At 48.9% G+C, this 14,522-nt stretch overlaps 5 protein-coding genes across 6 annotated transcripts; 2 read left to right on the top strand and 3 right to left on the bottom strand.

Moving 5' to 3' along the window:
- Window positions 1-593, bottom strand: E1B28_013445 (uncharacterized protein; the record flags this gene model as incomplete). Its single annotated transcript, XM_043158602.1, has 3 exons — window positions 1-284; window positions 354-362; window positions 410-593. 3 exons carry the CDS (start codon window positions 591-593, stop codon window positions 1-3), a joined length of 477 nt encoding a protein of 158 aa, XP_043003953.1.
- Window positions 594-1,080: 487 nt separating this feature from the next.
- Window positions 1,081-3,778, top strand: E1B28_013446 (uncharacterized protein). Of its 2 annotated transcripts, XM_043158604.1 has the most exons (15): window positions 1,081-1,201; window positions 1,294-1,643; window positions 1,704-1,731; window positions 1,783-1,802; window positions 1,858-1,882; window positions 1,952-2,089; window positions 2,152-2,315; window positions 2,386-2,486; window positions 2,535-2,652; window positions 2,717-2,730; window positions 2,785-2,974; window positions 3,031-3,087; window positions 3,140-3,164; window positions 3,217-3,492; window positions 3,543-3,778. In XM_043158604.1, exons 2-15 carry the CDS (start codon window positions 1,331-1,333, stop codon window positions 3,601-3,603), a joined length of 1,530 nt encoding a protein of 509 aa, XP_043003955.1. In that variant the 5' UTR covers window positions 1,081-1,201; window positions 1,294-1,330; the 3' UTR covers window positions 3,604-3,778. The 2 variants fall into 2 exon arrangements, with proteins under 2 accessions (XP_043003955.1, XP_043003954.1); XM_043158603.1 differs by having other exon boundaries at window positions 1,081-1,643.
- A 102-nt stretch (window positions 3,779-3,880) lies between these two features.
- On the bottom strand, window positions 3,881-6,579 carry E1B28_013447 (uncharacterized protein). Its single transcript, XM_043158605.1, has 5 exons — window positions 6,533-6,579; window positions 5,621-6,485; window positions 5,261-5,565; window positions 5,032-5,201; window positions 3,881-4,982 (listed from the first exon to the last, which is right to left on the bottom strand). Exons 1-5 carry the CDS (start codon window positions 6,558-6,560, stop codon window positions 4,050-4,052), a joined length of 2,301 nt encoding a protein of 766 aa, XP_043003956.1. The 5' UTR covers window positions 6,561-6,579; the 3' UTR covers window positions 3,881-4,049.
- A 143-nt stretch (window positions 6,580-6,722) lies between these two features.
- E1B28_013448 (uncharacterized protein) lies at window positions 6,723-10,374 on the top strand. Its single transcript, XM_043158606.1, has 4 exons — window positions 6,723-6,812; window positions 6,889-7,296; window positions 7,349-8,442; window positions 8,498-10,374. Exons 1-4 carry the CDS (start codon window positions 6,734-6,736, stop codon window positions 10,061-10,063), a joined length of 3,147 nt encoding a protein of 1,048 aa, XP_043003957.1. The 5' UTR covers window positions 6,723-6,733; the 3' UTR covers window positions 10,064-10,374.
- Window positions 10,375-11,120: 746 nt separating this feature from the next.
- E1B28_013449 (uncharacterized protein) lies at window positions 11,121-14,071 on the bottom strand. Its single transcript, XM_043158607.1, has 15 exons — window positions 13,853-14,071; window positions 13,127-13,777; window positions 13,038-13,065; window positions 12,967-12,986; window positions 12,891-12,915; window positions 12,707-12,844; window positions 12,484-12,647; window positions 12,325-12,425; window positions 12,146-12,275; window positions 12,073-12,086; window positions 11,827-12,013; window positions 11,719-11,775; window positions 11,640-11,664; window positions 11,307-11,582; window positions 11,121-11,251 (listed from the first exon to the last, which is right to left on the bottom strand). Exons 2-15 carry the CDS (start codon window positions 13,605-13,607, stop codon window positions 11,194-11,196), a joined length of 1,704 nt encoding a protein of 567 aa, XP_043003958.1. The 5' UTR covers window positions 13,608-13,777; window positions 13,853-14,071; the 3' UTR covers window positions 11,121-11,193.
- Between the last annotated feature and the right edge of the window lie 451 nt (window positions 14,072-14,522).

Genomic DNA, 14,522 nt, shown 5'->3' on the forward strand with positions numbered 1-14,522 from the left:
CTACTGGTTGACAGGGAAAATGTCTGTGAAAGGATACCCAAGCGGCGGAAGCCTTCGTACGACGTCGACCAGACAACCCACAACCTCCCAATCATACAGAAAATCCATCGGCCTGCCAATAGAATTTGGACAACGCTTCGAAAGGATGGAGTGACCGATCGTACCGTCTGTCCGAGGTTTCAATTTGAGGAATTTGTCATCCTCCGAAGGCACAGTGAACTCTCGCAGCATTTTGGGAGACCGTTTGTGATTCGCGAGGAGACGTGGAGGGAGGCGTTTCGATTCTGACAAGGAAGATTTTGAGCGAACAGTGACTACCGCGTATGCATATTCAGGTGTAACAGTCTACTTACTAGCGACACCTAAGGGGTACGACATCATATGAAACTTGATAGATTCGTATACAAACTTCGTGCTCTCGCAACGACCGAAATGTCCCACCAGTCCTGATGAGTCTCAGGCGTAAAACGGCTAACTATCGGATGAGGGCTTTTGTAGAAGTTGAGAAGATAGACGATTACGAAGAGGCCATATCCTGCGTGCTCGCCTTCGTCGATGGGGAGTAATTCGTGCCCGACGTTTGATAGGAACATGCCCAACGACGAATGGGGAGGTTATGAATTTTTGGGATTTTGGACAGATGGCTTGGACCATGTCGTTCATCATATTCTGGTCTAGTACATATCCTGCAGCGAGCGCGACGACGTTTCGGTGACAATGTAGACGACCATGGTGGCAAGAGTCAAAAGTGCTGAACGCTTTGTAACTGTCCATTTCTTCACCACTTCTCTCAGCAACTCCAGATAGATAGAACTCCAGGGATTGGCGTTAAGTAGGAGAGATGACGCGAGTCCCCCTAGTCTCGATCCAGAGCTCCGTGTGGAACTAGGTTAACTTTTTTGGAGAATTAAGAGGCGGACGGAGAGACAGCGGAATATCTCTGAAGACGGAACACGGTGTGAAGGAAGAATCCAATGGGAGCATTTGAAGGGATGAGACCGGATGAACGAAGCATGAGCGGGAGAAGTATGAGGAGTTAGGATTTAATGATGGAAGTGGGCGCTAAATTTGTTTCTTGCTGCCAACCTGACACCTTTTCCCAGCCGCCATGTCAAAGCAACCTCGATATCCCACGAGCTCCTTGCCTCATGCAGGCACAGTTCCAAATAAGTTGCAAACTGGTGGATGCATAACAGTACAAGTAGGTATCGTGAGATTCTTGATATCCTGCTACTTGCATTATACCCCCATCCCTACTGAAAGAGTCCTGCCTCGAATCTTTATCTTATACAGACGATCTTCCGTCTGTAGTGTCCGCAGATCGAGCTTGATGGATCTCCTAAAGTCAGTTTTGATACTCTCTATCTCGATATTCTCCCTCCGCCTCCTCGTAAACCGTCATCGTCGTGGGTTACATCTACCTCCTGGGCCAAAGGGCTTGCCTATTGTCGGAAACTTTGTTGAAGCACGAGCGGTTGCAAACAGCAACGAACCGCCATGGGTCACGTTTTCAAAGTGGTCGCACCTCTACGGCGATATATTCACCTTCCAGGTCTTTGGCTCCCGCACGGTTGTTCTGAACTCATACAAAGCAATCATGGACCTTCTGGAGCGCAGAGCTCACAACTACTCTGACAGACCATGTATGTATCCTTGATATCAATCAATCGTTCCATGATCTCACTGTTCGTCTTCGTGCGCAGCGTCGCCCATGCTCAATGAATTAGTGAGGTTCGTTATCCTGCCTGATTGACAATTGTACATACTCAATCTTTACTTCAGGTGGAAATGGTTGTTTAGTCGTAGGCGTCAAGTTTCTGTATTCATATATAACCCACCTACTTCCCCTTTTGTCAGTTATGCGATATTCTGATTGGTGGAGGTATGTCGACAGATCCATTTGTTCTGCTTTGATTTTTTTGGCGAATTACTAATTCTTACATTTGTATAGATTGCACCGGAGGACCTTTCACCAGTCCTTCCGGTCTCGAATTGTACCAGAGTACTACGAGATTCAGAAGCAGAGAACCTCCTTACTGATCCAGAGGTTGGTCACGTCGCCAAAAGATTTCTTCGGACATGTCAGGGCGTGAGTTGCATGCATCCTTTCCAAGTCTTCCAAGTAAGCAGAGTGCTCAACATTGAAACCAGGCATTCTGGAGAAATAATCCTCGAAATCGTGTACGGTTACCGTACCCAAGACAAGATCGATCCGTACATTAAGCTGGTCGATGTGGCGATGGAGGGACTTAATGCACCAGGTGTTCACGGAACATTCATGGTCGACTTTTTCCCCATACTAAAACACGTACCTGGTGAGCCCCGATGCCCCCGTCTCCGATTCGCTCAGTTCTTATGATAAAATCTTAAACCTCTGTCCTCAAGCCTGGTTCCCGGGTGCAGGTTTCAAAACCAAAGCTGAAGTGTGGGCTCGAAATACAGATCGGGTACTCGACCTTCCATGGGCACTCGCAAAAAAACTCATGGTAAGTCTTTTTCTCCATCTCTTGTCTATTACATTCACGGTTGATCAGGACGAAGGAAGAGCCGTGCCCTGCTTCTGCACACGAAACTTGGAGAAGCTACCTCCTTCAGGTGACAATTCGGTCATGGACGAAGTCATCAAGAACTGTGCTGCCATAGCTTTGATTGGTAGATGTCAACGAATTTTATATATTTACGGGAAAAGAGATCTCACTAAAGAATTCTTGTTCAGCCGCTGGGGAGACGGTAGGCAATCAAAGACACCATTTTTGGATACATCGCTCAACCTTCCGCCCGTAGACCGTGTCGGCTATCCTGTCTTTCATTTTAGCGATGGTGTTAAACCCTCAAGTCCAAACGCGAGCGCAGAAAGAACTCGACGAACTCACTGGTTTCACTAGACTACCAGAGTTCGCTGATCGTAAAAATTTGCCATATATCGACGCTGTCCTTTCAGAGACTCTACGATGGAATCCTGTTGTGCCGTTAGGTCGGTCTCCCTCCGGTTGACTGGATTCGAAGCTGTCGCTAATACACGTATGACAGCTCTCCCTCATCGAGCTGTGAATGATGATATATATGAAGGGTATCTTATACCTAAGGGTAAATTGACTGCTATGCTACAATATTTTGTGCTCTACTAATGATGCCTCAGGATCGACCATAGTCCCCAATGCTTGGTAAAACCTTCGGTCCTGCGGGATGGACATGGTACTTACCCGCTGCTCTTAGGGCTGTTTTGAGGGATGAATCTCTTTATGGCCCCGACACACAAAACTTCAACCCAGATCGGTTCTTGAAACAGGACGGAAAGAGTCTTCCGCCGAATCCTGAGCTCCTTGCATTCGGGTTCGGTAGAAGGGTCTGTCCTGGGCGATATCTCGCAATCAACTCACTTTGGCTTACGATGACCTATCTCCTCACGAGTTATACTATAGCTAAAGAACTTGATAGCGAAGGGAAAGAAATCGATCCAGTTGTTAATTATAATACGCCTGGGATAACTAGGTTCGTCTTCGTGTTATTCAACCAGATGCGTCTGCTGAAACCAGTTAAAGTCATCCTCATCCTTTTCCTTGTCGGTTCATTCCGAGGTCGTCGGCCCCGTCGTTCAACTAACCAGTAACGTCTCGCGACCCCGAGAAAATTTTGTGTGTTTCCCGGACCGCTCACCCAAGACTGACGGACTCTCATGTCTACAGAGTATCTCATATAAATCTGGAACGCTTGTACTCGTGCGGTGGTAACACCTGATTGTACTTCACGAACTTACTGCAAATTGAATGTACTCGCCATATTTGACTGTGGCGCTGATGAACGATATGTTGCTTTGTTGAGCCTGGGCTAATTTTGAGTGGACGAAGGTCAAAGAATCAATGGTATCCATTATTCACAACCAGTACAAACGAATATCGCTCGTTCATTCGTTCGATGAAAAGGTGAAAGAAATATTGTTTCTGTTTTTATTCTGCGTCTGAGTCTGGCTCGCACGTGCAAGAACACATACACAACCCTTTGATCCATCTGTCTCTGGCTCGCAATCTAAAAGTCAATCAATTCACGTCTTACAAAACCCTCTCCACCATTCCCAATCCTTCTTCCTCAAGCTTTACTCTAATCGGCTCGCAAATCTCCTTGGTGTAAGGCCTTGTAACACCTTTCACCCTACCTCCCCAAACATCGTCTAACACAAGCTGACTCGCAATCCCGCAAGGAACACCCACAGTCCTAGCCATAGCACTATAACCCGATCCCTCGGGCGCTCCGTACTCCTCCAACGTTGAAGTGCGAATTTCTGTTTCTCCGGAGGGATAGGTGATATAAAATTTGTGCTGTAGCATGACAATATCGCGTTCACCAGGGGCGTAAGCCATGAGAGACTCCAAGCGTGCGCAGAGGGTGTCTAGAACCGTCGGCGATGATGAAGGGTGGGGTATAACCGGGTCGGAAGAGAAAAGGCCTATCCACCTCAATCCGGAGGTGATTCGGTCGCGTTCGGAGGAGGAGGGGAAAGTAGTTTTTTGGGTTATCGCGGTTATGAGCTCTTGGTCGGAGGAGGTTGCGGTTACGTCTAAGAGTTTGGAGAAAGCCTCTCTCCAGGTGACCTTTTCTTGAAGCCAAGGTTTGGGAGAAGCGTCGAGCCAGCCTAGGTCAACGAGTGCTTTGATAAATTCAGGGAAACCTTGGTAACGTAAAGTACCGCGAATAACAGTCTGACCCTCTCCCTCGCCGTTAATCCCGTACCAATCTCTAAAGGGAGTGGAGTCTCGATTGGGATACGCGACGAATGCGTAAGCGGGGGAGATGTAATAGGGTTGAGCAGCCTTCATGAGGTCTGTGCCGGAGATACTAACGGTGCGACCGGAGGAGAGGAAGGAGGCGTTGTTAAGAAGCGCTAGGAGGACACCACGGGAGGACCAGGAGAATTTGTAACCGAGGGGGTTGGATGCGTGTTGAGGGGAGGGAAGGCCACCACAGTAGGAAAGGAATTGAGTGACCTGTGGCAGACTGTAACTAAGGCTTTACTGAATAAAAGAAGTTACAAACCTTTCCTCCCTTTGCATGGACCTCATCAATGGTCTTGACAGCGTATAAGTGATCAATGCCAGGGTCTAGACCGATCTCGTTGAGAACGATGATTCCGGCTTGCTTAGCTGCTTCGTCCAATTCGCGCATAGCGGGAGAGACGTAGGAGGTGGTGACGACGTTGGTATGACCTGGTTGGTAATTGGGTCAGGGCCGAGCTTTCAGTCTACGAAAAAGAAAAGAAACGAACCCTTGATAGCAGCCTTGATGACATCTGCGTGGTAAGTATATGGGATGAGGGAGATGACTAAGTCATGTGCAGCGACTTCTTTCTCGAGGGCTGACGTGTTGCAGACGTCGAGAGAAATGGCGGTTGCACGAGGGATGTTCTCTGAGAGGGATTGCGCGGAGGAGAGGGTTCGGCAGGCAATGGTAACGTGATTCTCTGGGTTCCTGACGAGGAATTCTGCACAAGGTCTGGCGACGTATCCACTTCCGAGAAGAAGAACCTTTTTGATTTGTTTGCCTTGTGCGACAGGAAGTTTGGAACCAAAACTGGAGGAAGATGATTGAACATAATGCATTTTTTAGATGTTTATGAGACACATACACGGGAGTGATGTCCTTTCCTTCTTGAAACAGAGTTTTACCGAACTCAGGGAGCACGAAAGCAGCACGGTGAACATCAGGATTCCAATACCGGGTGGGAAGGTCCGGAGATCTCACAGGAACTTTGAGATCGTGAACTAAACCGTTTTCGGTAGCTTTCGCAGCAAGCAAGAAGCCAATTTGGCCAGAAGGGTATGTTGGAATGGTGGTAAAAGCGTATTCGACTTGGCTAAAGCCGACGTCCTTTGCAGCCTTTTGAACATTTTGAATAAGAGGGAGGTGAAGCCAAAGACATTCACCCTGAGCAGAGATATGTCCTCCGGGGCGTAAAGCGTCGAACAATAGTTGATAGTAGGGTTTCTGGAACAGGGATTCGGCGGGACCCACGGGATCACTCGAGTCTGTAATAATAACATCGTAGTATCCCTCGTGTTCCTTGAGGAATCTGAAACCATCACCGATGTTAACGATGACCTTGGGGTCGTTGAGGAGCCCTGACATGTGTCCTAAGTAGAGTTTGGATACACGGATGACTGCTTCATCTATGTCGCAGAGAACGACTTTCGTAACTGACTTGTACTTAAGGACTTCACGAACGACACCACCATCACCACCGCCAATCACTAGAACGCGTTCCGGGTTGGGATGAGAAGCAAGGGGCAGGAAGGAAATCATTTCCTGGTAAGAAAACTCGTCGCGTTCGGTGCATTGAATGACGCCGTCGAGGACGAGAACATTGCCGTATGTAGCAGATTCGAAAACGAGGACATCTTGATACAGCGACTTTTCGACGTGAAGGATTTTGTTGACCTGGAGAGTCATGGCCTGACCTGGCCACTGGGAAGAAATTTCACGGAACCAACCATCTAGAGATAGTAAGAAAAAAAGACCTAGTATGTTGAAAGTAGCGCACCTTGAACTGAAGGATGAGTGAGGGTCATGGTTATCGATGGGGAAGTTTAAAAAAAAAAAAGTTATACATGTACATATCCATCGCTCGATCCTGACGTGACGGATCTTATCTTATCTAATCTAAGGCTATTCCGTGGGAATTCTTTGGACGGAAGGCGTATCTGCAGCTCTAGATCACCCTGCTCTCTTCACTCGTCTCACTATGTCCTCTCAACCTCTCCAACAGTACAAGCCTCAGGCTCGTCAGCTTCAAGAATTGTTTCCAAATTGGTCCAACGATGGTCAGAACCATTTCTTCTCTGTTCTTTTGCTTTTCTCTTTTTTTCTTCCTTTTTCTTTTCTTACTCCCTTCTACAGACCTACTCTCCCTACTAGCAGAAACAAACGGCGACGTCGAATTGGCTGCCACACGTATCAGTGATGGCAACGCTGAACAATGGGGCTCTGTCTCGCGTAAAAAAGACCACCACCACAACACTCATCACAAGAAACATCCTTCCGCAAATCCAAACATCACCTCCCCTACTCCCAAGCATGCTACACCAAACAACAACGAAACTCGTTCAGGAGCGAACACTCCTACACGCGGAGGCCGTGGTGGTGCTCGTGGCTCTCTCCGTGGTGGAAGAGGTGGAGGAAGGGGGGGTACCCCAAGGACTGGTACTCCGGTTAACAGGACTGCTACGCCTGTTAATGGGCCGGTTGTGGCGCCCACTACACCCTCTACCTGGGCTGATGCATTGAAAGAGAAGGAGCCAGCGACTGGTTAGTCCTCAGGTATCTTCTCGTGTCTTCCCCGATATTGATTCTGTTTTAGCCGGTCCTTCCACCTCCACGGAGCCCGCCAAAATTCAAGCCAATGGTGCCCCTTCTCCTGCGCCTGTTCCTGCTCCTGTAGCAAAACCGGTTCCAGTTCAACCTCAGCCTCAACAACCACAACCCGTTGTTCTCGGTGCCGGGGGCAAACCTAAGTTGAGTTGGGCGCAGGTTGCACGTAAACCTGAAAAACTTGCTCCTGCTCCCAAACCTACCCCTCCCGCTGCCGGTCCTTCCACCCTTACTACCGCTCCCACAGCACCTTCCTCTACTGCTGCAGATAAAGCAGCTTCCGAATTACCCCCACCCACTTCTACCGCCGCACAACCCCCACCTGAGCTCGAGTCGGCACAAGGATGGGAGGATCCAACGACCGTGCAAGCGCCCACGTGGGATGATGAGCAGCCCACTTCTTCGGTTCCCCTAACGGAAACCAAGTCCGGATCGACGTCAGATGAGTGGGAGGTAGTGGAAACAGATAAAGAGAAGGAGGAAGTGCCCGTGAAGGAGGAGGAAACATCCCTTACCTTCCTCCCCGTGGAAGAAGTCAGGGAGGAACCTAAGGCTGCTGCACCGGTAGAGACAACTCCAGCGCCTGTCATCGCTAAACCAACCACGCCCGCAATTACACCTCAGAAGCCTCAGAGCCAACGAACAAATTCGGCACGCAAGGCAGCTGAACAGGGCGGTGTTGTTGTTGCAGGTATGAAATGGGGAATGGGTGGATTGGGAATGCAGTTTGGGTCTCTCAACATTGGCGGTGGTGCTTCTGAACCTGAAGAGGCACCTGCGAAGGTGGTGGAAGAATCAAAAGACGTGTCCAAGAAAGCCGAAGAACCCGCGACCTCAACACCTAGCTCAGTAACGCCTTCAACCACGAGTTCGTTGGTCCCGTCATCAACCACGAGCTCGATATCACCGTCAACCATCTCGACGTCCACGAGTAGCCCTCTGACGACAAGTGCGAGTACGCCAGCGCTTACCACAGCGTCTGCCGAACAGAGTCAGTGGCAGCCCCCGCAAACACAACAGCAACAGCAGCACCAAGAAACGAATGGTAGTGGGTGGCAAGGGCTACTCCAGCAGGGAGAGCAGGTGGGTATCACTATTACCTGTTTCTATCTTTTCTTTTGTTAATCGGTTTGCCTAGAATTATTACGACTACACTACCTCTACATCGAATTACCCTACTACTGCTAAAGAGGAGGTGGCGGCTGTTCACGCGAAACCTCCTTCCGTACCTGCACCTCAACAACAGCCCGAAGTTAAATCTCAACCTCCGTCTCAACCTCCCCCCCCTCCTCAGCTTCAACAACCATCTCAATCCCTACCACCCTCATCCCAACCCCAGACGCAAGCTCCTCAATCTCAACAACAAGGGCAGCAGGAACTTCCCCCACATCAGCAACAGCAGATGTACCCTGTGGGTGTCTATCCGGGAAATGTGAATGCGTATTATCAGACCTATCCTGCGCCTGGTTATGGAAATCAGCAGCACCAGCAGTACGGACAGTGGGGAATGTATGGTGGTGCAAGCGGACACGGAGCAGGCGTTGCAGGTGTTTACGGGGGTGCCGGAGTTACGGGACACGGAGGGGGAGCGATACCTCCGCAGCCTGCTGGGTTCGGAGGCGGCAGTGCTAGTCCCTACTCGACGGGAGGTGCAGGAAGTTACTCTGGCGGACAAGGCCAGTATGGGAGTGGACACGGGTATGGACATCATCAACATCAACAGTTTATGCAGAGTGGTGCGCCTCCACTTCCACCGCCACACACGATGGGGATGAGCATGGGAGTTCAAGGGCAACAACATTTAAGTCATCTGGGGATGGGCGGAGGGGGAATGTATAGAGGGATGTACGGGCCTACGCAGACGCAGCAACAGGGTGGGCAACAGCAGCAGAGTGGACAACAACAGGGAGCACAGACCACAGGTCAGCAGAGTCAACAACAGCAAGCACAGGTGCAGCAGCAACAACAACCCCAGACTCCTGGTACGCCACAACATCGGCATCAACAGACTCAGCAGCACCAGCAGCATCTCGGAGGGTACCAAGGTTTATACGGGCAGATGGGGCTTGGACAGATGGGCTTGGGTAGTGCACAGGGGATGGGTCTTGGTGTTGGTGTAGCAGGTGTGGGAGGTGTTAGTGGAGTGGGACCGATGGGGATGTACGATCCCCAAGATCCGTACGAATATTCAAAATATCCGCCGACGAATAATGCTGGAAATGGTGTTGGATCGACGGCCGGGGCCTCAAGTACGGCAAGTGTCACGAATGCTGGCTTGCCTGCGTATCTTGGGTTGAGTCAGGGACAAGGAGGTGTTGGAGGTACTGGAGGTGTTGGAGGGTTGGGAGGACTTGGAGTCTCCGTTGGACAGAGTGGACAAGGGACTCAGCGGGGAAGTCCGGAGACTTCGTATAAGCCTTACGGCTCGAACAAGGCCGGAGACTTGGGTCAGAATCAGGCTGGGCAAACGAGTGGTCAGAGAGGCACTGGAGCTCAGACAAGTGCTGGGCAAAGTGCTGGTGCGGGCTATTATGGAAGGTTTAATCATCAGCAACACCAGCAGCATCAGCATCAACAGGGATTGGGACTCGGGGCTCAAGGGGGTGGTGTCAGCGGTGCTGGAACGGGTGTTGGTGGGCAGGGAAGTAATGCATATGGGGACCAGCAATATTATTACGGGAGGGGTGGGCAGTATTGGCAATGAATGGTGTTTCTTAGGTGCTCGATTTTTTCTCCTTTTTCTTCCTCGTCTTCTCGACTCAAGTCTCTGTTCTCTCTCATCGCTTTCTGTTCCGTCTTCTTTCCTTTCTCGTGCAACATTTACATTAGTGACAAGTATATGCCGCATACCACTCATAAGCACTGCTCTGATATTCATGATCACATACATATCCCACTACATTTAAATGTGTATTGTACTTGTTTTCACGTTGTCAATTTTCACTCCTGCTCGTCTGAAGAAACGGAAGTTGAAGACTTTCGGGCTGTTGGCGGTTGCAGCACGAACGACCAGGCTATATATATTTTAAGTCTCCTTCAGCTGGCACGAATTACTTATCTCGGAGGCTGCTTGCATCGGCAGTTGAAACGTTGAAAGCGCGAGTTTGCATGCAGCATTGTCTTCCTTTTCTGTGCTAGGCTTCAAGCACATTCAAATAAGGCTAATCCAATTTCGCAGTAGTTCATGGGGTACAAACAATACTAGTACTGGTGAAAGGTCCTCCGGTGCAGATCTACTAATGAAAATCCGCGAAAAAAATCAAAGCAGAACAAATGGATCTATCGACATACCTCCTCCACCAGTCAGAATATCGCATACCTGACAAAACGGGAAGCAGAATGGGTTGTAGCGATAATACAGTAACTGAACGCCTACGAAAAAACATCTATTTCCACCTGAAGTACTAACGTTCAATCCAAGTAGAGAAACAAACCTATCTGATTCGTTGAGTATTGGCAGGGCCGCGCAGAAAGACGAATAGTGAGATCATGGAACGATTGATTAATACACGATGATGACGCTTTACGAGGCATAGGGAGAATATCGAGATAGAAAGTATCAAAAAATGACTTCAGGAGATCCATCGAGCTCGATCTGCGGATGCTACAGACAGGAGATCGTCGTTATAAGATAAAGCTATCGTCTTGTTCGAGGCAGGACTTGTTCAGCAGGGATGGAAACAATTGTGTGAAGTTGAAACCAGTGTGACCGACCTACCTACCCTTACGTGAGGACTCGTTCGTCTGCTCAGCAAAAACGACTGTGTGAATCATTGAGAGTTACAATCAGAATACGACGTGAATATGAGTACAGGACTATCATAGATCCACAAGCTAAGCATGTAGATATCGTGACCTGGGAATGAACCGACATTGGAACGGACGTGGATGACTGATTAAAAGGTCAGAAATAAAAGTACGACTTGTGAATATCATGCAAACCAAACCTTGATAGCCCATCGGAGTATTCAATTACAGGTTCGACCTCTTTACCGTCGCTGTCGAGTTCTTTAGCCATTGTGAAACTCGTGAGCAGGTATGTCATGACGAGCCAGATTGAGTTCAGAGCGAGATGTCGTCCGGGACAGATTCTTCTGCCGAATCCGAATGCAATCGGCTCAGGACTGGGTGGAAGCTTCTGTCCAGGCTCCTTCGATAGGAAACGGTCTGGATTGAAGCGCATTGTGTCCGGTCCATATAAAGATTCATCGTGCAAAACGGCCCTAAGAGTAGGCATAATGATGTCAGTGCTAGTACTAGTCTGAGATAGGTGTGCTTACCATGCGTTGGCGACCACTGTGGAACCTAAAGGAAGCTGCGTGTGTGTGAGAAGAACATTGAACGAGAGCATTCACATACCTCCAGGTATCAAGTATCCGTCGTACACATCATCGTTCACACTACGGTGAGGGACAGCTATGACGTGTTCAAGCAAGATGATTTCCCAATTAAGGAGAAGAAACCCACCCAATGGCGTGACGGGATTCCATCGTAGAGTCTCTGAAAGAATAGCTTCGATGTAGGGCAGATTTTCCCGCTCGCTAAACTCAGGGGGTCTGGAACCGACGACTTCGTTGATTTCTCTCTGAGCTCGAGCTTGGACGTCAGGGTAAGCCACCATCGCGAGAATGAAGGATAGAACAGCCGAGACGGTCTATCCAAGGTTAGTCATGATAAGTTCAATTATCGACCCAGATGGAGGGCGCAACAAACCGTGTCTGCACCAGCTAAACACAGATTTCTTTGTAAGATTCAAGTCGAGCTGAAACCACGCAGTGACACTTACCGGTGAGAGATACGGCGGCACAGTTCTTTATCACTTCTTCCATAACGGAGTTTTGGCCAGACTCCGCGCAAGAAATCTTGAATTTCTCCAGATTTCGGGTAGAGAAGCATGGAACTGCCATTCCCTCCTCCTAAAAAAATGTTTGGCATTCCCTCGACTGAATCTAAGGAAATATCTACCATGGACTGTTTCAAAAACGCCCAGGGACAGTCCTTCAGCTGGTCGGTAAAGCTACCCCACACTTCGGCCTTGGTTTTGAAGCTAGCACCAGGGAAGCAAGCTTAGGGATCTCTATTGAGTGATAACCTTAGATGTACTAATATCAGAGAACAACTCACATGGTACGTGTTTCAGGATCGGGATGTAATCGACCAAAAACGATCCATGATTGCCAGCTTCTTTTAATCCTACCCACGCATCGTCTGCCAACTTGATATAAGGATCGTTTTTGGCTTGTAATTGATAGCCGTAGATGATTTCGAGAATTATTCCTCCGGAGTGGCTGGTGGGGGACTTGGTTCTGACTTACTCACGACGGCAACTCAATAAAAGTGGACTTACTTCCGGATGTGCTGGAAGAAATCTTGCGGAGAAGTCGCCAGCTTTTGCATCAAAAGCGTCGTCCTTTCGGTTTGAATGTCGTAATATTCTGGTAGAGCACGGGGTTGAAAAAATTGGTGGAAAGTCCTCCGGTGTAATCTATAAGAGTTGAGGATGGTCTGGGGTAGGGAGAATAGACTCATACCTCCACCAATCGTTATATCTCATGACTAACAAAAGATGAGCTAAAGTCTATGATCCGAAAGGGGAAATGTACACACGACCGATGTTCCAGTCCCATCTGAGGGAGCGACTGTCAGCCATTACTTCGCGCTAAAGCATGAAATCGAACCTCATAAGATCTATAGTCATTGGCATGTCTGCGGGGGGGAAATCAAGACTGAATTCCAGAGGACAGTGAGTTAATAAATCATCACTCACCCGGTCTGTCAGAGTAATTGTGGGATTTCTTGTCAAGAAGCTCCGTGATTGCTTTGTACGAGTTCAAGACGACAGTACGAGAACCAAAGACCTTGAAGGTGAACACATCGCCATAGGTACGCGCCCAGTCGGAATACGTGATCCAGAGTGGTTTGTCGCGCTTCGCTCGTACCTCGCGAACATTGCCTATGACAGGAAGCCCCTTGGGGCCAGGAGGTAATGGAAGAGTATGACGAAGCCTTGTTGCGAGGAGACGAAGGGTAAATAGAGAGAGAACCAATATGATAAATGGCCGAAGTAGGGTATCCGTCCGAACTGTGATGCTTCGGGGTGGATGGTATGGAAATATCGAGGGTGTGAGTGTTTGATTCGAGGTACAGTGGTTGTGAGGTCTGTCAGCAATGGGCACCGTCAAATTCAAACCTAGAGTGAGGATGGACTTGAAAGTGGCAGACGGTATTGGCGGGCTGAAGCTGTTCATGTTAGACGACGGGTAGAGGATTCTGTGTCGAGCTTCTTTTTATACGAGTGGCAAACATCCATGAACTAATTGATGTAGTGCCAATGAAGTCATGCGATGATTCTGGTATCGAAATGTTGAAAACGACCATAGATGATGCCGAGGTGATACCTAGACGGCGTTTTGCTGACCTGGCAAAGAAATGTCAATCAACTGGGTCTTCGAATGGACTTGCGGAATCAACGCAAGGAAACTCCAGGAAATACCTCCTCTTGCGGCAGTCTGTATTTTTAATCTTTGCACCGCGGGCTTCGACATTGTGAACGCTTCTGTTACCGTGTTATCGTCACGCGATTGAGCCCGACTTCATGTCGCCTGTGTTTTCGAATTAGTTGAAGAATTGGACGATGAATAGAAGCCAAAAGCTTCCCGGATGAATTGACCGTACACGACGGTGGTGGTCGAAGCGGATTCTAGCGGATTTCCGAATCCGATCAACAATTCCCACGGTTCACTATTGCTACCGGATGTCGAGATGCTTTCGAACGCTCAGCCCCTTTGATCCTACCATCTGTGCTTAACACTGTATAAGTATCTATGAAACCTACTACTGTGTTCGCCAGTTGTCGTGAGTCATGTGCGCTTGATCTCCGATTTAGAGGCAGTTGAGCGCTTTGGGGATACTGCATTGTTTGGATTATCAGAGGGGATACCGTTGCTTAATCGATTTTCACCTCAAAATTCAAGTTCCAGTGACTGCAGTCCCGATGTCATTCTGCGGCGCCGATCAACAGGATTTTGGCGACGTGGGTGATCCACTACTACGTGGCGCATCTATTCCTTGCCACTTACAAGTTGGTGGCACTACCCACCAACTACCCGCATTCTCGTTTCCCGCTATAACGCTTTATCTTGAATCATCCCAATGTTAATTGA

This window comes from Marasmius oreades, chromosome 9 (genome assembly GCF_018924745.1).
Source record: "Marasmius oreades isolate 03SP1 chromosome 9, whole genome shotgun sequence".
Classification (NCBI taxonomy): Eukaryota; Fungi; Basidiomycota; class Agaricomycetes; order Agaricales; family Marasmiaceae; genus Marasmius; species Marasmius oreades.

Coding starts and splice junctions, on each gene's coding strand:
- E1B28_013446 (XM_043158603.1), top strand. CDS start 1,109: ATGTCAAAGCAACCTCGATATCCCACGAGCTCCTTGCCTCATGCAGGC. Junction 2,316..2,385: donor CATACTAAAACACGTACCTG/GTGAGCCCCGAT, acceptor TCTGTCCTCAAG/CCTGGTTCCCGGGTGCAGGT. Junction 2,487..2,534: donor CACTCGCAAAAAAACTCATG/GTAAGTCTTTTT, acceptor ACGGTTGATCAG/GACGAAGGAAGAGCCGTGCC.
- E1B28_013447 (XM_043158605.1), bottom strand. CDS start 6,560: ATGACCCTCACTCATCCTTCAGTTCAAG. Junction 5,566..5,620: donor GGAAAGGACATCACTCCCGT/GTATGTGTCTCA, acceptor ATCTTCCTCCAG/TTTTGGTTCCAAACTTCCTG. Junction 5,202..5,260: donor CATCAAGGCTGCTATCAAGG/GTTCGTTTCTTT, acceptor ATTACCAACCAG/GTCATACCAACGTCGTCACC.
- E1B28_013448 (XM_043158606.1), top strand. CDS start 6,734: ATGTCCTCTCAACCTCTCCAACAGTACAAGCCTCAGGCTCGTCAGCTT. Junction 7,297..7,348: donor AGAGAAGGAGCCAGCGACTG/GTTAGTCCTCAG, acceptor ATTCTGTTTTAG/CCGGTCCTTCCACCTCCACG. Junction 8,443..8,497: donor TACTCCAGCAGGGAGAGCAG/GTGGGTATCACT, acceptor CGGTTTGCCTAG/AATTATTACGACTACACTAC.
- E1B28_013449 (XM_043158607.1), bottom strand. CDS start 13,607: ATGAACAGCTTCAGCCCGCCAATACCGTCTGCCACTTTCAAGTCCATC. Junction 12,648..12,706: donor TTCTTCCAGCACATCCGGAA/GTAAGTCCACTT, acceptor GTCCCCCACCAG/CCACTCCGGAGGAATAATTC. Junction 11,583..11,639: donor ACAGTGGTCGCCAACGCATG/GTAAGCACACCT, acceptor GCCTACTCTTAG/GGCCGTTTTGCACGATGAAT.